At 38.6% G+C, this 24,241-nt stretch overlaps 1 protein-coding gene across 1 annotated transcript; it reads left to right on the forward strand.

The window, feature by feature from the left end:
• Positions 1-11,241: 11,241 nt before the first annotated feature.
• LOC128855971 (nucleolin-like) lies at positions 11,242-22,857 on the forward strand. The gene is made up of 3 exons (XM_054091279.1): positions 11,242-11,398; positions 21,738-21,929; positions 22,715-22,857. Exons 1-3 carry the CDS (start codon positions 11,242-11,244, stop codon positions 22,855-22,857), a joined length of 492 nt encoding a protein of 163 aa, XP_053947254.1.
• The last annotated feature ends 1,384 nt before the right edge of the window (positions 22,858-24,241 follow it).

Raw genomic sequence — 24,241 nt, forward strand, 5'->3', positions numbered from 1 at the left:
CTGCGTCGCTATTGTAGTTTGATGATTTTTCTCTTGTGTGAGCAGCATTAGTTTGCCTGCTGTTACTGCCACATCGCTACATTGTTGTTTTTCTGCCTCTCCGCTGGATTTAATTTGTTGCAATTGAATGCATTTGTTGTTGTGCACACATTTTTTAGCAAAACCTATGAGCTTACAATCAGAATTTAGTGGAAGCATCAAATTGGCGGCAATGCCGATGCACAAGCAACTAAATGAATCGTTGCGGGCAGCAGTCAACAACAATTGCAACAAAAACAGCTGAAGCATCATTTGCGGAACGGTAGCAACAAGTTGCCAAGCTGCCACTTAAATGCGGCGACGGAAGCTACTGGCACAGCAGCGGCAGCAGCCGTCACAACAACCCAGCAACGCCACTTCACCACTACCACCAACTCTGCCATTTTCGTGCCCGCGGCAGCTGCACAAAAACGCCCCGCTGATTTTGTTTTGCTTAGCTCTGCGGCCGCGTCTTCGGCTGCGTGCGGTGGCTGTCTTTTGTGTGGTGTTTAGATTCTAAATTGTCGAGAAAAATTGGCATTTCGCTGCTCTTGTTTTTGCGCGAATCTTCCACAAGTCACTGCCTCTGCGGCACTTAAATTGTTCCTGTTGTTTTTGTTGTCTTCCTGACAATTGCTGTTGGCAGCTGTGTAGCAACAACAGTGAGGAAAAATTGTCTATTCGTCGGTTGCTTGCTGGAGGATGGCAACAGGAAATGTGCAGTTTTGTGGTCGCGAAATAGTTTTATACTCAACCAAACTGTCAGCCAGCCAAACAGTCAGGCAGTCGTCCAAGCAGCCACGCAGCCATCAACATCACTGCCATCGTAATTTTCGTGGAACTTGGCAGGAAGAGCAACCGTTCAAAAATATGTTTACTGATGTGCACAACAAAATCTTCTTACCAATTTATGAGATCTCTTGCGGATCCAATAAGCCTAGTTTATAGATTTAATTATTGGCGAAGAAATCTCAAGCATTAACTAATACGAGTTGCGATGTGTGGCGTGTTGTTGTTGCAAGCCGAATATGTAATGCTTTTCGTTATGAAAAGGCTGAGAATTGATAGGCTATGCAGAATTATTTTCAGATTGGGCTGTGCATGCCTTTGATCTAAGACACATCTTGTTTTTGAATACATTTTTTACTGAATAAGAAAAATATTTGAGTGATGGAAATATTTACTTTGCCCTCTACGCGTTCCATTGCCCGTCTGTTTGTCTACTGCAGCTGTCTTGTTGGCAAGTGTCAAATACCTATGATTGACGTACGACACAATTTACAAAAACTATAAATCTTTCGATAAGGTGACTAATTTTGCGCCACCTTCTTTTGGGAGCTTGAGAACTTAAAATGATAATGCAAAACAAAAATTTTGTCGGAATGATTTTTTTATTATAATCTTGATCTACCTCCTGAACCCTATAACTTCATAAATCATTTGCTCAATGCCTGATTAACCAGAAATATTTTCTCAGGTAAGTGGAAAGTAGTAGAAATTAAAATGGGATTAAAGTGGGAAAACCAGACGAAAGAGAAATCTTATGATTCTATCAGCCTTATCATTCTTTAGTTCTGTCAAAAGTTTTTGAAAAAGTTTTCCTTAAACGATTATTGGTTGTTATTGACGGTAAACAAAAAATTCGAAAACATCAGTTCGGTTTCAGAAAAGAGCATTCGACAATTGAGCAAAAATAAACAAATAAATTTCTTCAGCAGTTAGCCTAGACATGTCACAAGCTTTCGACCGAGTATGGCACCAAGTTCTACTTTTCAAAATAAAATACAAATTATTGCTAAATGCCTACATCTTCCATAAATCGTATCTAAGCCAACGACTGTTCTATGTGAATTCTGAAAATGAATTCTTTAATTTCCAACAAATTAAAGCTGAGGCCTTAGAAGGAGCATATTAGGTCCAATCCTGTTCCTGATTGTTATACACGATTAGTTAACCACAAAGGCGATGCCACTGAAGTCTTCTATGAATTATAAGAACAGACAGAATACTAAATAAAGTTTAAATAAAAAAATTTGGTAGACCATTTTGTAGCATTTATTTTTTGAATATGATATTCAGCATATGCCCGCCGCGGCTACGAGTTACTGGACCATCCATTTGATCAGTCTAATTTTTGATAATTTGGCGTCAATTCTTGTACGAGTTGTATTTTATAGGCACTTAAACCAAAATCCTTATCGCTAATTATAAACAAATTTTCTAAATTTCGAATACTAACAGCTATAAGAGGCCTTTCATCCATGCAGAAATTTTGAAAAGCCACCACAAACGAATGTTTTTTACCCTACTTCATTGTGTGAGTTTCTTCTGTTTTTAAGTTGCAATTAAGTGACCTAAAAAATGCCTATTCATAAATATCCCATATATTAATTTCTTTTCCGGAATGACGCCCGTGAAGAGGAAATTCTCATGGGTACTGCTATACCGGCATAGCAGTATACCGGCTTATAGCCCCACAGCTACACCTACGTACTAAACATTTCTCCACTATCTACCACTCTCCCCGCGAAAGAGTCAAAAAAAGGAATTACCTCACGGGGCTGGTTATCTCATAAGCTGCTAGTTATTTCGTCTACGAACCTCCGCGCATCTTAAATCCTTGTGGATATGTTCTACTTGCGCGCAGATTCGGTTCCAGTTATCACCCGATTATATCATAAAATCTCTAATGTTCTCTCCGTTTAATATGCTACAGGTTTCGGGAGCTTAGCGTGGGCATTGGGACAAGACGTGATCAGCATCTTCTTCCCTCTCCTTATAGTAGATTGGGCAGTTTGGTGAACTATCATGGCCGAATCTATGCAGGTATTTTCGAAACAGCCTGTGCCCTGAAAGGAATTGGGTTAGGTAGAAGTTTGTTTCCCCATGGTTCCTTTCTAACCATGTTTTAAGAATGGGTATTAGCCCATGCGTCCATCTACCTTTCGGTGATCTGTTCCACCGGCCTTGCCAGTGGGCTATCAAACGTTACCTTTCTTCTTCTGCAATATTTTTACGACTTGCTCTACCGTCGGGCTCGGATAGCCTTAAATACGTATGCTCAGATTTACCTCAGTGTGTATAGAGTAATTGTGAACATTGACTTTGATCTTCTGATGAGACCCCACGGCTACCAAGGGTAAGTAATACTTGCTAATGTACCACATGAAATACTTTACTTATATTTTCCCCGTGATTCACCCCATTTCAGGTTAAAGGTGTCAGAAAATGATGATTTAAACAAAAACCTCCTTAGTGTATTAGGATAATACCTAAAATGAGCAGCGATTAGTTATTAATTTTTTTATTGAGCATTAACTCAAGTAATGAAGATCAAAACATACATTTTCGTAAATACCAGGCAAATGGGTTGGCCAAACAAAGAAAACTTTTCCCCACGTCATTTATCTTTCATATTCACTGCCACTGAACTTGTAAACATTTCTTCTCGCTGACTTAACCATTGTTGGAGAGGGAAGAATCGAATTATTTGGTGATATCAAATTCCTTCTCCTTCACAAAAATAAATTCAGTTTTGTTCTGATTCACACTCTTCATCTCGCGCATAGCAAACTCGTAACTTCGTCCACTTGACATAAATAAGGAAAGTGAGTTTTATTGCTTAGTTCCCAAATTAGGTCAACGAGGAGGAACATGAATGGATAAAATTGATTAACTGAAGGTTCCCGATACGATATCTTCTCCAGCCTCTATTTCTAGAATGATGTATTCAAGCTCGTCGTAGTCATCTTCTTCAAAAATTTCGCTAGGGATACCTTCAGGCAGATCATCTTCGCCGTCTTCCTATTGGAACATCGTCTTTTTCTTTTGGTTTTGAAAACTGGACCCAGCACTGCTAGAAATTGTTTTTTTTTTAACGAGAAGGCCCAAATCCTATTTTTGTTTTACTATGGGAAATCCAGAATTTGTTCCACTCTGTCGTCATTTGGCCAAAAAACACACTTGTCCAGGAGTTGGAGTTGATCGGTAAGGTGGGAAGTGAATTTGATGAGCTCCATATTATTTGATGTCGCTTGCTCAATGATTCGAACACTCATGTGACTTGCATGTACGTCAGGAACTGCTCTGAAACAAGTGTTCATAATTATCCTATAACAAGAATAATGTGAGGTAAATATGAACTCCCTTCTGTGAATTAGTGAGAAAGAAATCCTTATAGGGCATTAACTTGATGTGAAATGGTTGGATTTCCCCGTGATGAGGTAGTCACAAAAGTGAACACACAACAAACTGATTTTCACTTTCCGGCGGTATGAACTTTGACTGCAATGGCGTACTGGTGTTGTCAAACGGCAGAAAACAGCTGTTAGTTATCAGTCGAGTGATGCATCATCACATTTTAGTTGGTTTGGTTTCTACACTGCTCATAGGAACGATAACGGCGTTTGTTCGAAATTACCGTATGTTCATATTTATCCCAGCTGACAGCTGTTTTTCACTGACAGGGTTTTTCACTTATTGTACTTTCTGGAGTATTTGGGTTTAATTATTCCTGTAATGAATTGAGTTGAGTACATTTTAACGAGATTTCTTTAATTTTTTGCCCACCTGTAGTAAACTTCGCACATTAAATTTTACATTGTGCAGTGGTCGATTTTAGTAAATCTTTGCCGAAAATCGAAAAGTAGCCAGATTAATGAAGGGGATTTGTGGCATGCGCTTTGTACCTATAACACCTGTTTACTTAAGGGGTCCGGGTGGTCTAGAGCTCGAAAATTTAGGGTCTTTTCAGGGTTTTTTTTTCAATAAAAAATGAAAAACGATATTTAAATTGTTTAGGCTTTTTATTTAACTTCTTTTACATACAAAAAAAGAAAACATTTTTTTTTAATTTTAATAATTTTGAAAATGGCACTGAAGTTGACCCTCCCGAAAAATTGGACCTGGATGGTGTTGTCCATTTTGGCTCTTCTATTTATCTAAAACAAAAAAACCAAAAAAAAACTATTATTCAGTATGACTGTAGTTATGTCCTGTACTAGAATAAAAAAAAGGAAAGTGACAAAATGGCGCGGTTTTGAATTTGGCACTCTAAAAATCGGGCTTTTTCAGATTTTTAATGAAAAAAATACAAAATAATTGAAATGATAATATGATTCTACTACTGGCGATAGCCATTGATGTTGTGAGGAACATATTGTATTAAAATTTCAGACGATTCGATTGAATGGCTTTTTTTTTTGTTAACACCAGGCCGAAAAAAGTCGTTTCGAAATAAATGAGTGTAAAGTTTTGAGAGTGGCCGCTTGACGAATCTGACTCTACCTGCTAAAACGGCTGTAGAGTCGAAAATAATGGGGATTGAGATACGGTTGTGCGGTCCGCTCCTAGTTAAAGGGCTGTAGAAGCTATAATATTGGGAATTTCCGCATGAAAATTTCACACTATATTCCTAAGATACCATACTTTCGAAATATCTTAAAAACAAAAAAATCAATTTTTTAAAGTTTCTAGACCAGGTTTTCAGGTTTTTAGTTTTGTCCAATATTTCTTAAAGAAGTAACGGTTTTGAGAGAGCTCAAATTTTTTTTCTACTAAATTTTTCTGTACCACTACCTTCTTACTATTCTCCTCGCCAAATAATTAGCCTTCTTATAACATGAAAAAAAGGCTCATTTAGTAAAAAATAAAAAATGACAGAAATACTTGAAATAATTTTGCTTGTTGTCGATAGAAATTTCCACTTATTTTTTATATAAAAAAAATTAATTTGAAAAATAAACACAAAAATCTTCTTGTTTGGGTGTTGCCATTTCTATGCCCACCACTGTATGCCGTTCCAAATCACGTGCCTTTCAAATTATATGTATAAGGCAGTGTAATTTATATTTATTCAATATGATAAAACAATTTTTTTTCCAACTTTTCTTTCCCCATTACTTACTTACTAAACGCAATTAAATTAAAATAAGGAATATAAGCAAAATTAAAAAAAATGAGAGTAATGAGCAGCTGAGTAGATACTACAGCTAATTCAACAAAAATAAACCACATCGCTCCAAAGGTTGTAGGTACGTTGAAAATTGCGCAGATGAGAATGTAGTGGTAATTTAACACACATATACATACATATACATACGAGAAGATATACTCTTTCGCGGTTAGATATTTTTCAGCTTGGAAAGCGACAAAAAATGTTCCATAGTAGGTGTACAGCTGGTGAATTCTTGCAGTTCGGCGCCGATACAATTTTGCATAAAAATGTGCAAAAAAGGCGAAAAAAGCAAACCAAGTCAGATATCTCAGAATGTGAAATTGCCGCAATGCACGCTCATCAAGCGCTGTTGCCCCGTTGCTTGATGTTGGTATTCGATTTATTTTCTACTTTTAACTTTTTGCTGGCTGCTCGCTCGCCAACGCCCGTTCTGGGTCTCGCTGGAAATTTTAATTAATCTCATAACTTTATGCAACCGAGAAGTAACACAATTTAACGCCAATGCGGCGAGGCGGGTTAGTTGGTTGGCAGCGGCAGCGGCAGCAGCGGCGGGAAAACACAGTTCTAGTAGTGGGTTGCGAAAAAATTCAGTTTCCCGTGGGTGTGTGTGTGTATGTTTGTGGGTGTGCACCCCTACATACATATAACATTTTGCATTTTCTTTTGCTTCACCTTCATTAATTTGCTTAGCTTGATTTCAGTTTCTGCATTTTTATTTTCGTTGTGTTATTTAATTTTTATGTTATTTCTTACATATTTTTTTACCATTAGGGCTATAACAATATTAATTATTAAAAGAAGAGCTCAGATTTGCTCCTATTTTTCAAACTCAATTAACAGTAGGAATCTCTGATATGCTAAGGAATATTCATTACTTTGGGATTTTTATGTGAGTACACACATTCATACATATTTGCTTATTTCCTGGTAGTGCAGCTGAGCGACGTGATAAGTTTGGCGAAAATTTAGCTGGAAGAGTATAAGATGAAAATACCTGTTCCCCAGTCCACCTACTTCATTTCTTGGGAATTGAAGTTTTCTAATCTCATTTTGCCCGTTTTCAAATCTATTGAGAATTTTAAAAAGCTATACTCGTGTTATTAGGTAGTTCACAGGCAGTACTCAAGAATGATAGCAACAACGTGGCGTCATTGAGAGAGTGCGTGACATCACACCAGTCTAGTTGTGCAGTGTTGACACGCTTTGCTATTCGCAATAAATTTAGTGCTTTTTTATACCCAAAATGCGAAAATTTCTTGAGTTTGGTATTTGTTTCGTTTTTTAAATTGAAGCTAGCAAAATTGTAAAATTTGTCTAATTAAAAAAATGTCAGCTAAAGGTTTTCAGTGCTATTAAAAATTTGACGATTCTTATAAAATGTGATGTTTTGTAAGTGCAAATCCCATATTTGGCTCCTTTCGAGGTTATGCAAGAATATTGGATCTACTTCTCTCAACCCTTCTTAACATTTAAAACCGTTCGGTAAATTTTAAAAGGCCTTTGAATTTACAACACACGAATTAAAGCCATAGAGGCGTAATTATAGCAAAAAAAATACCTGATAGTACTGACGCAAACATAACCTTGTTATCTTGTTACATAACCTCAAATATAGCAAACAAGTCTTTTCGGCCCTTTTTCAAAAGACTTTTTCTTAACAAAAATTTTAAATATATCGACGGATTTTAAAACTTTTGTTTTTTCATTACAGTTTGTTGTGCGTAACCATAACTTATTTAAAAAAAAAAAACTCAGTAAAGATATTTTTTCTCACATACAAAGGGGTTAGGGGTAGTCAGAGGCTCGAAAAAATGATGATTTTCAATCATTTTTTTTGGCTAGTGAATTGCTTTATTTTACAAAAAATGAAAGCATATCATTAATACATCATGTTTTGACTTGACTTTAGCAAAATTTTAAAAAAAAAAAACAAGAATAAAAATTTGTAAAAGTTATCGCTGTTGTGTGGAGCCCGTGTCTCCAGCAGTCTCTTGCGGTGATCACCACAAGTCTTTGGAGATTCATTTAAAATCTATCGGACAAGAGAAATTTGTTTTATTAATAGATAATCTTGTGCCTGGTCGAAGCTTTTTTTCAAAATTAAAAATATGACGGCGTAAGGAAACATTTTTCAGATTTTCGAGAAAAAACCGATAATTAATTGTTTAAAAAAATCGAAATTTTGAAAAAAAATTCTTCGACCATCACGATTTTTTTATGTTTTTCATAAACAGTACACATTTTATTGAAATCTATTAAGCGGTTTTTAAGTTACAGTGACCACCAGTGCAAAAAACATAGTTTTGAGAAAAATGCACTTAAAGTTTTGCTATCGATTTATGTAGAGTTGTACGAATTATTTAATTATTAACACTATGTCATTTATTTCTGGGCCATATACAGGGTTTGATTGAAGAGTAATGAGCTTTCCCGCGCGGAGCGTCTGCCAAACGATCAACCGAATCGGCTGGTGGGGGAAAATGATCGTTGGACCTTCCCCTTCCACTAGAAACCGGTCCCAATTCGCTGGCAACAGCGGTGCAGTCAACATCACTCCGCACGTGATAGCTGTTTTAAAAGTGTGTTAGGATTTTGCAGTGGCGAAAATGCTGCGATCGTTGGAACAACGTTACTCGATCAAATTTTGCGTTAAGCTAAACAAAACGAGTACCGAAACCATTGGGCTACTCAAGGAGGCTTATGGGACCAATCTCTGTCCGTGCCCAGGTAAAACGGTGGCACAAGTCGTTCAAGGAAGGCCGGGAGGACAATGCGTCGGCGCACACCGTCTTCCTCTGCACCTCTGCATTGGCCAAGATGGGGGCACCGGTGCTTCCCCACCCTCCCTACAGCCCAGACCTGTCCCCTCCGGACTTCTGCTTGTTCCCGCGCCTGAAAAGAAAGCTGAAAGAGAGGCGTTTCGACTCCATCGAGGCGATCCAAAAAACTGTGACAGCCGAATTGAACGCGATTCCGGCGGATGAGTTTAAAAAATGTTTCTTGCAGTGGAAGGACCGCTACCAGCGGTGTATTGACGCTCAAGGGAAGAAATTTGAAAAAAAGAATATAGCGACGTGTGTTATTTTCGACATCTCGTTAGAGCGCTTCTGAGAGCGTTAAGCTTCTTGGGGTAAGGCCCTTACCAAAAATTAGTAGGCAATAATTTCAACTTGCCATGAGCCTGCTACCGCTTTCCAAAAGTTTGTAGGTTGTGGTGAAGACCACAAAATGCAATTTTCCGATTAGGTCGAAGTCACAGGGAGCCATATCAGGCGAATCAGGTGAGTGATTGATGGTTAAAATGCGATTTATCTTCACAAAATCAGTCACAAGAGTGGATCGATGAGTTGGTGCATTATCATGCAATAAGTGCCAGCTTCCTTCTTCGTCGTATTTGGGGCGAATTCGACGAATGCGATGCAACAAACGCTTCAAAACGCCAATATAGAAAATCGCATTGACGGTTTTGCCCGTTGGCACGAACTCTTTGTGGACAATTTCTTTGGAATCGTAAAAACAAATGAGCATCGACTTGATTTTTGACTTCTACAAACGCGATTTTTTGGGTGGTGGCTCGCACGCTTACTCGCCTTTTTAGTGAGGTCTTTCAAATGTTGAATTCTGAGCTGGTCCTCAGTTAACTTTGATATTAGCTCTTTGTTCGAAACTCATTTTTGTACCGATGACACAAACATACTGACACTTTAGACGCAATAACTTCGCTTGCCCTGAACCGAATGTCACCAAGCTATCACTGGAAGTCAGCTAGGGATGTAACTTCCAACGCACTAACTCATTAAAAAGAGTGGCATCAAAAACATATTTGTGTTGCTTATTTTGGACTTCATCTTGTATATGTAGCTTACATGCAAGATATCGGATAGAGATCTATCTTAAAAAGGCTTGAAATCTCCATGACATTAAAAGCTGCCGATTCATTTTAAGAATTGTGCTTCACTGTACTTTTATTAATATAATTTTATTTTAATTGGGGCGTACATCTTCTGATAGGTATTTGGCCGAGCTCTTCCTCGAATTTAAGATGTGAGCCTTGATGTTGGCCTACAAATGGAGGGGCCTATAGTTTTATGCAAGAATGTTTTTTTTTGCCAGATGTTTTTTTATGAGCAGCTTTCGCATAACAGAAATACACTCGGGGGCTTGCCATTGCCGACCGACGGGCGACTGCTATTAGAGAAAACTGTTTTCTCTGTGTGTTTCATACCCACAGTGGGTTGTGCGGTTATTTTGAAAAATAAATTAGTATGTTAATAGGTTAGTTCAATCCGCATGTAAGAAGTAAAATACTTTGTGTTCATAGCGAACTTCCTATCACCGTTCTATCTCATTACATTTACACACATTTCTCGAGCATTTCATCTGAGCGGAAGTGGTTTCAATTCTTATAGACTTTCGAGCACTGAATTTTCCAATCTTTCTATATTGTATCTACATAAATACAAGTACATTCTAAGCATCATAGAAAAGGCATTACTAAATATATTATTTTCACAGAAGCTATTAAATATCTCGGAGTCGTGCTTGACATGAGGTTAGGCTTCCAGCATCATTCGGCAGCAGTTAATTGTACAATAGCGGCTGTCAATAGTGCATTCGCGAGAATTCTGCATAATATAGGTGACCCGCAAGGAGAAATAAGACGACTCATATCAATTGGGGCGGACTCCATCGAGTTATGCGCAGCGCCGATATTCGCGTTTTGCCAGAAAGATGCCAGTTGATATTTATATTATGTGATGGAACTGTATCGCCTATATGGGATGAAATGAGTGAAACTGACGGTAGCAGAGAAAGTTACAGAAAGAACGCGATTGATGGCCAAATGGCAAAGAAGATGGTTTACCAAAGGCAGGTGGACATACAAACTCTTATTAAAGAATTCGAAGGGTGGATGAGTAGGAAGCATGGCGATATCGATTATTACCTAACTCAGATACTCACCTGTTACGATTGCTTCTTGGAATACCTATACCGTTTCCAGCTGGCTGACAACCGTTTTTGTCCTCGAATGCAGTCACGTTGCCTTTCACTGCAAGCATTTCAGTGCAAAAGAACATCCGTCGTCTGGCACAAGATTTGTTCGAGATATGTGCTCGTCAATGGGTCATAAAAACGTTCGTTCCTACTATACAGTCGTAATGAGACTCAACCACATTGATTGGGAGAGAAAAGCTCTGAAACGACACCCTGAAGAAATACTAATGCGGTTTCAGGGTGGTAATCTGCTGACGAGGAGGAATGATATCATGTTAGTGGGAGCATGTCCCACATACCTCGAGTGTGACGGCACAACGTTGACAATAGAAGCACTACTCAAGCTCGCTCGAGTTGAACCGGAATACAACGAGAATCAAGATTGGAAGTCGATGGAGTTAATCAACGGGCAGCAAGACTGGAATACGAGTGGGAACTGCAGCATAATGAGTTGCCTAGTGCTCTTATAAAGTGAAATAAATATATAATTCTGATTAGGATGAAATATCTGATTAGAATGAAAAATATTTTTTGAATCAAAGTGAAAAATAGTCAAAACTTGGTACCTTTCACGTAGAGGTTCCAGCTTATAGTGGACTGTAAAAATGCATTTAAAGTACAGTAGTCGAGTTTTGACCACTTTCACCTACCACTTGACCCACTGTGCAAGGCTGTGTTAACAGTTGACTATTTCTCTCTCCGCTAATTCATTTCACAACAAATAACGAAATGCTAATTGCAGCAAGCAAACAATTCCGGGCAGAGCAATAGGCAATAGAAAAGTGCTCGACTAAAACCAGTTTATGCATTATCATTTAAATTCCTTTTTTTAACAAATGAATACCTAAATCCGAGCGCATAAATGAATATTCAGCAAATAGCAATGGAACCAATAAACAAACAAAATGGCTCAAACTCTGCAAATAGCCTCATTCGGCTCATTATGACTTTGAGTGTAATGATATGCAGCAACAATACAAACACACTCACATGCACACACACACACATATGTGAGTACACATCGATTGCATTGTCAAAACAAATAGTGGCATGGCTGGCGGTAGGAGCGGCGTATGGAAGAACTGTAATTAAAAATGATGTCGTTATTATTCGCATACAGCTAAACTGCTTCCTCCTAAACGATGAAAGAATGAAAAGACAACACAAAATGCAGAAATGCAAAAAAACCGCATTAACAGAATTGGCTACAAAAACAAAAAATGTCATTTTGTCACATATGCAGGAAGACGATGAGTGTGTGTGTGTGTGCGAGTGTGTGCGAGGTGCGCTGTGGTTGTGTTTCTGTGGACTTGTGCCTTTGTGCATTTGTGAGCCTTCAGCGCAAAACACCGAATAATAATGGCGACGGCATTGTATGACATGAGCTAATTAAATATGATTTACTATTAACCGGCGTTAATATGCCGACGATTTTCCGACATGCAAAAGCGCTGCGCTGAAATCGCAACTAAAAGTGGAGAAAATGGAAGGCATTAACAAAATGCAAAAACGGTATTTAGCACAAAAAAACAAAAAAAAAAAAGAATTAAAAAAATTAAAAAGTTAGACAAAGCGCGAATGCCTGCCACATTTCTGCTGTATGAAATAAACAATATTCTATTCTGTTGCAGGCAAGTTGAACGCGATTTTTTCCATTTAATTTGTGTCTTTTTTGTGTGCACTTTTTGTCTCTGTTGATTTTTATTTGCTTAGCTTTCGCCTGCCACTGTTTACTGCCACTTCCTATTGCCATTTTTATCCGAAATACAAAAGAGCGCAGGATAAACCGCCAAAGAGCATGTTTGGTGGCCATAAAGTCATATGTCAGTGCCACAGCTATCTGCCACATGGCCTTTGCACATGCATATAGACGTGAAAAAATGCGCCACCAGTTAACCCTTTTTTGGTTGCCGATGCACGCCCCACCACACTGCCTGCTTGCCACTAATGCCATTGCGAGCTTTGAACGTTTTCTGTAGAATTTTTAGTTTGCAATTGTCATAAATTGTTGCCATTACCATTGTCGCTATTTGCTGGTGCTGTTGCTGTTGTTGTTGTTACACTAATGGCATTGTCAAAAAGCTGCAGCATTAAACAAAAAAGAACTGACAAAGCACCAACACAAAGGCCACTAAACAAATACGGTAAATTGCAAATCCATCAGAGGCCACCGAGTGGCCCAAAATCAGTGCTAGGCATGCCAGGTCGAACAAGCACTGGAGGCAGGATAGGTGTTGAGTTTTTTCTTTAAACGCCACTAACTGCAGTTAAACGCTGCTGGCAGGTTGTAGCACCCATCCGCCGTCCGGCTGCCTTTCGCTCTTCACTTGCTCGGCTGCTTGCCAGCCCTAATTAATAATGCAGCGCTTTGAAACCGCAGTTAGAGGCGAATGTGGTCGGTCGCTATTTCTGTGGCTGCCACAATTGACAGAATATTGCGGCTCGTGAGTGCAAAGTGATACAAAAAATGCAACAAAAAATAGAAACTAAAAAAAATTCCCTACTTACAGCTGTGGGTGGCAAGGCTGCTGAAGAATAAACGAATATCATCGCATAATAACAGCAGCACCACCTTCGCTTAGCACCTCCCAACTTGCGCCAAGCTGCTACACTTACTAATACGAGCACCTACATATGAAATGTGTGTGTGTGTGTGGTCGAAAAACCAATCACGTTGTCGCCTTCTTTTTCGTTTTTACGGCTATCAAATGAGCGCCAGTGCTGACAGTTAAAAAACGACAAAAAAAAATTACCACAAAAATGCTATATCGCCAAAAGTGGCATGCCACATGACCATATGCACTAAACTAGAAAAGTATAATTATGATCATGTGCATGTGCACATGTATGTGTGGCTTGTATATATGACCGTTCATTTAAGGGCAAGTGTTTAGAGTGACCAAAACCTTCCTTTTGCACTGTCATATTTTTTGCTATTTTTTTTGTTTTGTATTTTTGCTTTTTTTCTATCAATTTACGATTATTTTGACAATAATTTCGTGATGCATGCAGCGCAAAATTTTGTTTTGTTGGGGTTTGGTTTTTTGTAGCATACTTCGTGGCGTTTTTTCTGGTGCCTTGCATGGCAACTGTTGAGTGACACGTTGTGGGCTGTCATTAAATTTTTAGTTGTTGTTGAAAGTTCGGCGGCTACCTTTTATGACACCAACGAAGTTTAATGTTGAACTTTACACTGAATGTTTGAAACTTGTTTGAAGAGAAAAAGTATCGATCCAAACATTCGTGGCATTTTATGTATTCTGCATATTGCTGTAGTTTTCAAAGGAAAATTTCAGCTACACTAAATTCATTAGTTCTTGAGAAACTAATGTTGAATAAATGAATCGACTTCCAAATCTTCTCTAATTGTGGCAATCGATCGAAACAGGTGATAATCGGACGGCGTAATATCTGGAGAATATGATGGGTGGGGTAGAATTTCCCATTTCAGTGTTTCCAGGTAGGTTTTAACGGGTTTGGCCACGTGAGGCCGAGCGTTCTCATGCTGAAGGGTCACTTTTTCATGCCTTTCCGCGTATTGCGGCCGCTTCTCGCGCAGTGCTCGGATCAATCGTATCAATTGAAGTCGATACCGATCCCCAGTGATGGTTTCGCTTGGTTTTAACAGTTCATAATAAATAACACCAACTTGGTCCCACTAAATACATAGCATAACCTTCGCAGCGTGAGTATTCGGCCGAGGCGACGACGTAGAAGCATGACCTGGCAGTCCCCACGACTTTCTTTTCTTTGGATTGCTGTAATGAATCCATTTTTCATCACCCGTCACGATGCGATGAAGAAAACCCTTCCCTTTTTGCCGCTGGAGCAGTTGTTCACAGGCGAAAAAAGACGTTCAACATCCCTTGGTTTCAACTCATAAGGAACCCAAGTCCCCTGTTTCTGAATCGTTCCGAAAGCATGCAATCGCTTGGAAATGGATTGGCGGTTACTCCTAGTACTGAAGCAAGCTCTTCTTGTGTTTGACACGGATCCTCATTGAGCAATGCCTCCAATTCAGAGTCTTCGAAGGTTTTTGGCCTTCCTTTACGCGGACGGTCGTCAACATTAAAATCACCGTCTTTGAAGCAACGGAACCAATCTCGGCACGCTGTTTCACTTAAACCAGCATCTCCATAAACTTTTTGTAGCTCTCGATGCGCTTCAGCCGCCGTTTTTTTTCCAATGAAAGAAAAAAATCAACCCTTCCCGCAATTGACGATTATTCGGCACAAAATCAGACATTTTCGCAGAATCAAAAGTATGGGATACCAAAACAAAATCACTAATGTATCGAGGCAGTTTGTTTACCATAGAATATTTACACCATTTTTTTTAAATCATTCGTTAAAATATCCCATTGATTTCTACTATGCAAGCTGGCCATGTTTGGTTTCCACTCTATTTTTCTAAAGTTACTGAATTCCGATTTAAGTAATAGGTGCTGCTGGTCCCAATTTTTTATTCTTACTGTACGCGGACGACCTAAAAGTTTTCTTTTCGATTAAGAGTTCTGAATATGCTTCTGGGGTTCAATTACAGATCAATAGATTGGTCCCACCTACATCTCACTAGAAATTAGTGTTACATTATCCAAACTACGCAACATATTACGAATGTCTTACAGTATCTCTAGTACCTGCTTCAGACCTTGGTGTAATCTCGAAGACTTATTTTATTTACTCAGTACCCACACACATTTTATCATTACTAAATCATATGCTGCGTTGGACTTTCCTAGTCAAAATTTTTCTAATTTCACAGATCTCCACATTCTGAAATTACTCTATACAACTTTTGTTCGCCCAGCGCTTAGTGTGCATTCATCTGGAGACCTCATCATTCATTTTTCGTTGACAAAATTCAGCGTATTCAAAAGGTATTTCTTAATTATGCCCTTTACTCCCTAAATGTTGCCACTCCCATTGCTCCGCACAAGCCCCACCTTCTTTTGATTGAACTTCCTCGAAAGCTAAAATACTATTCTTTCCTTGTCTTTTGTGCATGGCTTCGTAGGTGGTGCAATCGATAGCCCCGCATTACTGCTGACCAATCAATTTCATATTCCTGCAAAAACACTTCCACAGTAAGAACCTTTGTAGTTTATTGGGCTTTTGAAATAAATAAATCGAGCAATCGGCACTCAACTCAATGTTAATCGAATCGATTAAAGGTCGGTTTACATTGGCTTATTGATTTGGGTCTCCATACTCCCTACCATTGGGAACCTCTTCATTTGCATGAACTCGTGGGCTTGGTATCCATTAGCGCACTTATAAGGTACACTTACCAGACCCATTAATTTGACGGGTTTTCATGTTGGAAGAAAACAGTGCTCCTATTCTGAGGAGGATTGTGCTTTCGATTATATTTATATACGTCATGCATTGCCTTTGGTACGAAGTGCAAATCAGTAACCTATTTATTATTATTATTACTTTTATTATTATAATTTGGTAGATAATTTCATGGCATTTATTTTTTGAATATTATATTGGGAATATGTCTGCCATGCCTACCAGATAAATGACCATTCGATAAGTCCAATTGACTACTTTTTTCAGTAAATCTGGCCGAAATCACTTTTTTTTTTCAAAGTAAATTTCTATAATTTGAAGATGTTGTTCTGGCGTTATATGATTGAAGATGACTTGCCAAGCCTTACTGAACATTAATATCAATACAATTTACAATTATCAGCTGCCAAACCATAGTTATCGATATCGATAGCTCTCATGCAGCTAAAAAAGCATCGGATCCATCAACTTGGAAATACTTTTGACCCTGTGTGGATCGGAGCTGTAGCTCTCAAATATTTTGCATGTCTTGTTCGGGCATTGGAAATATTGAAGCAGTGTTCAAATTATCTAGGGCTGTAGTCTGCTCAAGTCAATGCATAGCGATGATTCTGTGATGCCATCTCGGTGTAAATTAAAATGGTATTCAACTATACTCTCCTGGACGAGCAAAGAAGAGGAGATCACATATTCGAAAGCGTACAATAGGTACAGAAAGCGTACAGATCTGCTTATTTGGTTTCACGCAGCAGGAAAACATGAATAAGACTTTCCCGTAATACGGACTGATACAGTATTGATTTGTACGATACAGAAGATCTTTTCCTGTGCTTATGATCGGGCCTAAAATTCTGAAGACAAAGAATCTTGCAGACATATTTGGTGCAGCAAATAGTAGATTTGCCGAGTTCCATAATATATAAACTCCTCCAACTTTTCCAGTTCAAATTGGTTGACTTATTTGGCTTTATAGAATTGAGGTATAACCCATAATAAGTGTAACGAAGTGGCGCTAATTGGCTATTGAGTACTCACTTGTGAGGTACTACAAGCAACCAACTACTCCCATTGGAATATGCAATTATTTATATTCTAAGCAGTTCATATTTGAGTAAGGTTGGGTTTTGTATTTTCAAACTCGGGGCACAATTTTTATGGCAGTAAGCATTTGAAATAATTAAATAAATATTGATAAGCTCAAAACTCACTAGAAATCCACAACCCTCGCTCGACCATCACTCGCTCTTCATCATTCGTTTCACTAGCGAAAAATTTCAAGTTTTCAAGTTTCAAGTGCTAATTAAATACGAACACAAGTGGATTGCGGCGCAGCTGTCAGAAGTCTAATCAAAGCGAATAATACAATTTTTTGCCACAAAAATTCATTTTTATTATTCGAATAAACAAAGTAGATACTTCTAATCTGCATGCATCAATTCCATACTTCACCACTACATGCCTGATTTGTTTGTTTTGTTCACTACTTGCGCACACACACATTCACTATGCAATTATTCGTTGCACTCAACGCTTTGGCCATAGTCGCCACGGCGTATGCGTAACTTTCAATTGATTCACAAGCACGCGCACTCGTTCGTGGTATTTGCGCACATGTACGTGCATGCATACACACACACATATATTTTCGAATACGATTTTCGCTCATTCGACTATAAGCGAGAATGTATTGGCTATTTTGCATTGATTTGCATTGAATAGCACGAAAAAAAGAACGAAAAATTTGAAAGAAAAAAAGTATTTTAATTATTTGTGCTTAGCTGATTATGTATAGGATGTGCGTAGTAGATGAAATTGCCACTGCAGCAGGCAGCAGACACATACGCACACACCGGCAGACTGTATGTACTCACGCACGTGCCGTTGTGCGTGAATTGGTAGATTGCAAGCGTTGGTCTTTTACGCATCGTAGTTTCGAATAGATTCGCCAGTTGATGTGTTGGTGGAAAAAACTGAATAATTTTTGCTTGCCTTGACGATTGTTGTTGGTCATCATTGGTTTATTGCAGCATTACCCTTTGGTTTTGCATTGAAACAGCTTGACCAGCGTCGAACGATTGAATGCACCACGAAAGTAATTACTTACTTAAAACTGGTGTGAGGCGTTTCAAGGGTAGGGGCGGGGAAACTGTTTTAACTAAATATGCACACTTTAAGGCCTTTTTGAGAGAGCGAAGTCGGTAGCAATTCAATAAATATATTTTGAAGAGTTTTTATGTTGGACATATGCATATTAAAGGGTCTTTCAAGTTCGAGTTAATTTTTCAATCCAAATTAAAAATACCTTTTGAGTGGGAAATCATTATCCGTTTATTGACATATGCATGTAATACATATTTTTCTATCATAGATTTATGCACTTTGACGGACGTATTTTCTCCTCAAAGGTTCGGAGGGAAATCGAACGCCTATCAGACAAGAAACAAAAAATTGAGAAAAGTAGTAGAGAAAGAAAAAGGAAAGGAGGGGTGCCATTGAGTTACTTGATTGCATTAGGTAAAATAAATAGAGAAATTTGAACACTTAAAACTTTATGAATGTCTAATTGATGTCTTCTAAAAGCCCCTCGATTCTTTGCCTGAAATTTTCGTTGAAAAGTAGTCCTGATTGTCGTCCTTTATCTTGAAAATTTCGCGCCAAATGTTATTTCTAAAGGCGTGGTCGAGCGCGGGATGTAGATTTCTAGTGAGTTTTGAGCTTATCAATATTTATTTAATTATTTCAAATACTTGCTACCATAAAAATTTTATCTTGAGTTTGAAAATATAAAACCCAGCCTCACTCAAATATGAACGGCTTAGAACATAAATAATAGTTGCATATTACTATGGGAGTAGTTGGTTGCTTGAAGGACCTCACAAGTGAGTACTCAATATCAAATTAGCGTCACTTGATTACACTTCTCAAGGATCATACCTCAGTTCTATCTCACCCTATTAAGTCAACCCATTTGAACTGACCTATAAATTGAAATAAATCAGAATATTGTGGAACTCAGTAAGCCTACTACTGTGGGCAAAAAGTAAGGTGAATTTATTTGTCAAACTTCGCGGGATTAAAATTTCGCTCTAGTTATTTTTTTCATGAGTTGGCAGCACTGTTAATAACATCTGGGCTAACTTTCATGTGAATGTCATTATCAGTAATATATTTACGCTTGTGTTTACCAAACGACCAAGAGTGCATTTTTGGATTTTTACAATGTCTGATTTGATTGAGCAGAGAAGTGCCATCAAATTTTGTTTGCGGAATGAAATTTCGGCATTTGGTGTTTATAAGTGGCACAAAGACTTCAAAGAGGGTCGAGAACGTGTTGATGACTTGGAGCCCTCCGGACGATCATCGACGTCAACAGATGACCAACACGTCTATAAAGTGAAGGAGTTAGTGGTCAAAAATCGTCGATTGATTGTTACAGACCTTACTGATATGATCGGAATATTAGAAGGATCTGTGAAAACCATTTTGAAAGGCCAAAATAAAGGTCATGATGACAGTTTTTTCGGTTTTCGTGGTGTGGTGCACTATGAATTCCTTCCACCTGGCCAAACTGTTAATAAGGAATATTATTAGAGCGTCAATTCGTCTAAAAAGATCAGAAATATGGGCCAACAACTCTTGGTTTTTGCATCACGATAATGCACACTGCATGCATAATGAACACTGCATTCGTTCTTCATAACCATTTCGCCAAAAATTCCACGAATATCGTTCCGCAACCACCGTATTCGCCTGATTTGGCTCCGTGTGACTTCTGGATATTCGCAAAACTCAAGAGACCACTCCGGGGAACGCGTTTCGAGTCGATTGAGGAGATAAAAGCTAAATCGAAGAAGGTGCTGATGGCTATACCGGAAATGGACTATTTGGCATGTTTCGGGAATTGGAGAAGTGTATTTCACCGAGAGAGGATTATTTTGAAGGAGATGAAATTGATTTACAAGAATAAATAAAGAGTTTTCATTTTACAACCAAATTCACCTTACTTTTTACCCACAGTAGTATAATTGGCGCGTACACCCTTTTTGGGTGTTTGGCCGAGCTCCTCCTTCTATTTGTGGTGTGCGCCTTGATGTTGTTCCACAAATGGAGGGACCTACAGTTTCAAGCCGACTCCGAACGGCAGAAATTTTTTTTTATGGGGAGCTTTTTCAGGGCAGAAATACACTCGGAGGTTTTGCCATTGCCTGCCGAGGGGCGACCGCTATTAGAAAACACTTTTTCTTAATTTTTGATCTTACATCGAGATTCGAACCGACGTTCTCTCGCGCTATAAATGGCCTGTACTTGCTGGGACCAATTGGTTCTTAAACAAATAATTCTGACTTGCGTATGCTTATCATTAACATTAAAGCTAGCTCCACGTTTGACTTGCGTACTTATTGAAATATATCTGGATTAGAGTTGTATATGTTTACTGACAAAACCGCTGAGCACGCATTGAACGTCATCTTCAAACTCAACACTACATTTCGAGCTACTAAACTTTTATGATGAATGCATGGAAACACACCAAAGTATATGGAATATAAATTCCAAAAAATTCATATTCGAGTTCCAAGCGCTAGATGAAAAACCCGGTATTTTCGATTTTTCCAATTCTAATATCAAAAACGGACAACATTTCAAAATGGTTTTTGATTTTCAAATTCTCTCGCGGATATCCAGCAGATTTCATAAAGTTTAAGCTCGCTTTTGCATTATTTATTTGCACTCATACACAAGAATAAAATCACATATAAGTACAGTAAAACGTTGGACGGCAAAAATCAAGACGCAAAAAATTTGTCATTAACATCTTTGGAGTAACCGAAATGCAACGCGACGCAATGCAGTCAAGTCAACCCAGCTGAAGTCGAATCGCGTTCACTCAGCCAGGCAATGGATGTGTGATGCATGTTTTGCAGCGAAATGCAGCAGCACAACAACAACAATAGCGACAACTACAACATGCAAAAAAAACAAATGTATATAGAAACACTATAGTATGTATAAGCAACAAGAACAATAAGATTTTGTTATGTTGCAACGCGGCAAGGCAATAGAAATGGGAGGGTAGGGTGCAGAGACGTGAGTGATGTGGTAACTGAAAATGCATCGCACGGCATCGTATGACATCCATCGCTTCGCATCAGAGCGCATCGTGTGGCAAGCGTCTTAATTCCATAGCAGAATGCAACAAACGCAGCTAGAAACGCTGCTGGTTGGTAGGTTAGGACGGCTGGCTGCCTGTTGCTGTTTGTGTTGCTGTTCGGTGGCATGCGTGCGTGCATGTGTCCCGACCCTTTGCCTTTGCGCCACACATAGTACTCACACACACACACACAGCATTACAACACATTACAATACATCGCTTCACATCGCATCGCATTGGCACGCATTGCAGCGACCGCAGCTCGGCTGCAGCAGAGGAGCCAAACCATGATTGCGCACCTTTTGTACTTTTCGCTAAGGTGGCGACGAAGATGAAGGCAACGATGATGGTAATGACGCTGACGATGTTGGCGATGTCGATGCCAATGCCGGTGATGGGATGTTGATGGCGCTGGCAGTGGCAGTGGCAGTGGTGACGGTGACAGCGGTGACTTCGGTAACTCAGTTCGGGGTTCTCAAATTGCAGTCACTGCCACTGCCGCAGCCGGCAAGTCACTGACCGATTATGTTACTATGAAAACCAGTCATTATTCCACGTAACTTGGTCGTAAACTATTTTTCTTGTCTTTGGTAAAAATATTTTACTTACTTATGAATTTGTGTGTCCGTTTTTTGCACGCATATATACACATATATATAAATATATACCTATGTATGTATGTATGTATGAACACAGACACCCGGTTACAAACATATAAGTGAAGTCACAGCGATGTGCCAAAGCGAAGGAAATTTGTAGAGGTTAGGGATGGATGCCAAATAGAGAAGACAAAGGCAGATGTCTTTTATGTTGTTCTCGTGCACATAAGGGATTTTTCGTGAGTTGCGATGGACAAAGCCGAAGGCTAATCAATGAAACTCAGTTGAAGATAAAGATAAAATGAAGATGAAGATGACGATGAAGATGAAGATGGCGATGAAGATGAAGATAAAGATGAAGATGAAGGTGAAGATGAATATGAAGATGAAGGTAAAGATGAAGATAAAGATGAAGGTGAAGATGAAGATGAAGATGAAGATGAAGATGAATATGAAGATGAAGGTAAAGGTAAAGATGAATATAAAGATGAAGATGAATATAAAGATGAAGATGAAGGTAAAGATGAAGATGAAGATGAAGATGAATATGAAGATAAAGGTAAAGATGAAGATGAAGGTAAAGATGAAGATAAAGATGAAGGTGAAGATGAAGATGAAGATGAAGATGAAGATGAATATGAAGATGAAGGTAAAGATGAAGATGAAGGTGAAGATGAAGATGAAGATGAAGATGAAGATGAAGATGAAGATGAAGATGAGGATGAAGGTGAAGATGAAGGTGAAGATGAAGATGAAGATGAAGATGAGGATGAAGGTGAAGATGAAAATGAAGGTAAAGATGAAGATGAAGATGATGGTAAAGATGAAGATGAAGATTAATATGAAGATGAAGGTAAAGATGAAGATAAAGATGAAGGTGAAGATGAAGATGAAGAGTTTAATAAAGTGCGAACAATATAGTACTACTAAAGCTAAAGCTACAGAAATTCCTACTCGGTGAAAACATCATGCGGTTTTTTAAATCGCAGCGCGTCCGATGACTAGGAGCCATTTGCAGAATGCCAGATGAAAGAATACATAGTTTTGGATGCAGGGCGACCGCGGAAAAGATGGCTAGACGACGCTAATGACGATCTAAGAAGCATAGAAATGATCAACTACCGTAGTATGGCTATGAATCGAAATACACTGAGAAAATTGTGGAGGAAGCTTAGGCTCACGTCGAGCTGTAGTGGTATGCATGATGATGGTAAAGCAACTGCAGCAAAACTCAGCCTTGCGTTAAAGAAAACTAACTGCTTAATAACCACATATTTTTTATTAATAATCATATATTTGAACTACCCTAATGTAGGGCAATCTGCAACTGATATTTTGGACCTTTTGATAGTGTTCCCAATGCTGTTGACTCTGGTGACTGAATATTGTTGCACTAAGCAAACTTTGGCGATATAAACGGCGATGACAACTGCATTGCAACATTGTAAAATGTCAATAATAATTACAGGAACAACAGAAAAAATAGCACCGACAGAGGCAAAGCAACATTTTTACTAACAGTTGTGTATACGCGTATAAACATCCATGTGGGTATGTACTCGAAGTGCATTTGATGCGTTGTGGCATAGACTTCAACCACGAATTAACGCCGGCACGGAAAATGAAGCCAAGCGAGCAGCATTTAGCACTGAAGAGGCGACGTCTAATCGACAGCAACACAATGCGAAATTAAGTAAGGAAGCAAATTTCTATCCGAAAGTGCCTTACAGTGAGGCAAGTCTTGGTATTATGATGGTATCTTTCATTGCGAAAGTCTAGATAATTGGCTTCGGCAAAAATAGTTGTCAGAAAGAGGCATTATCACCTTACAACATTTAGTAATGGCTTCACAAATTGTGGAATTACATATTCCCTCAAGGTCAGCACACATTCTGTTTTATGAGGGTTCACAGCCAAACCGCTATTGAGAGCCCTTCTAGACTTCTTTTTACGAGCGGTCTGCATTAAATCGCTTAGAGTTGAAAGATATTTATCGAAATCACACCGTTGATGGCCAGGTTCCACAGAAGATAAAAAATAACATTTCCTTGAGGGAGTTCCTCGAAAAACTGTGCGAGCGTTGTAAAAATCACCTCATTTGCAAATTATTTCCCAACTAACTCGTAGGTTACGTTCTAGGACAGATAGTATGAGGGAGATATTATTAAAAGCACCTTTAATGTTAAGGAAGCACGCTGGGGTATATTCTTTAATTGATAAAGAT

This window comes from Anastrepha ludens, chromosome 2, assembly GCF_028408465.1.
Source record: "Anastrepha ludens isolate Willacy chromosome 2, idAnaLude1.1, whole genome shotgun sequence".
Classification (NCBI taxonomy): domain Eukaryota; kingdom Metazoa; phylum Arthropoda; class Insecta; order Diptera; family Tephritidae; genus Anastrepha; species Anastrepha ludens.

What these genes read in the sequence shown, in the direction of transcription:
- LOC128855971 (XM_054091279.1), top strand. Translation starts at nt 11,242, where the DNA reads ATGTTAGTGGGAGCATGTCCCACATACCTCGAGTGTGACGGCACAACG. An exon ending in GCAGCAAGACTGGAATACGA is followed by an intron (nt 11,399 to 21,737) that starts GTGGGAACTGCA and finishes CTTTTCGCTAAG; the next exon opens with GTGGCGACGAAGATGAAGGC. An exon ending in GCCACTGCCGCAGCCGGCAA is followed by an intron (nt 21,930 to 22,714) that starts GTCACTGACCGA and finishes ATGAAGATGAAG; the next exon opens with ATGAAGATGAAGATGAAGAT.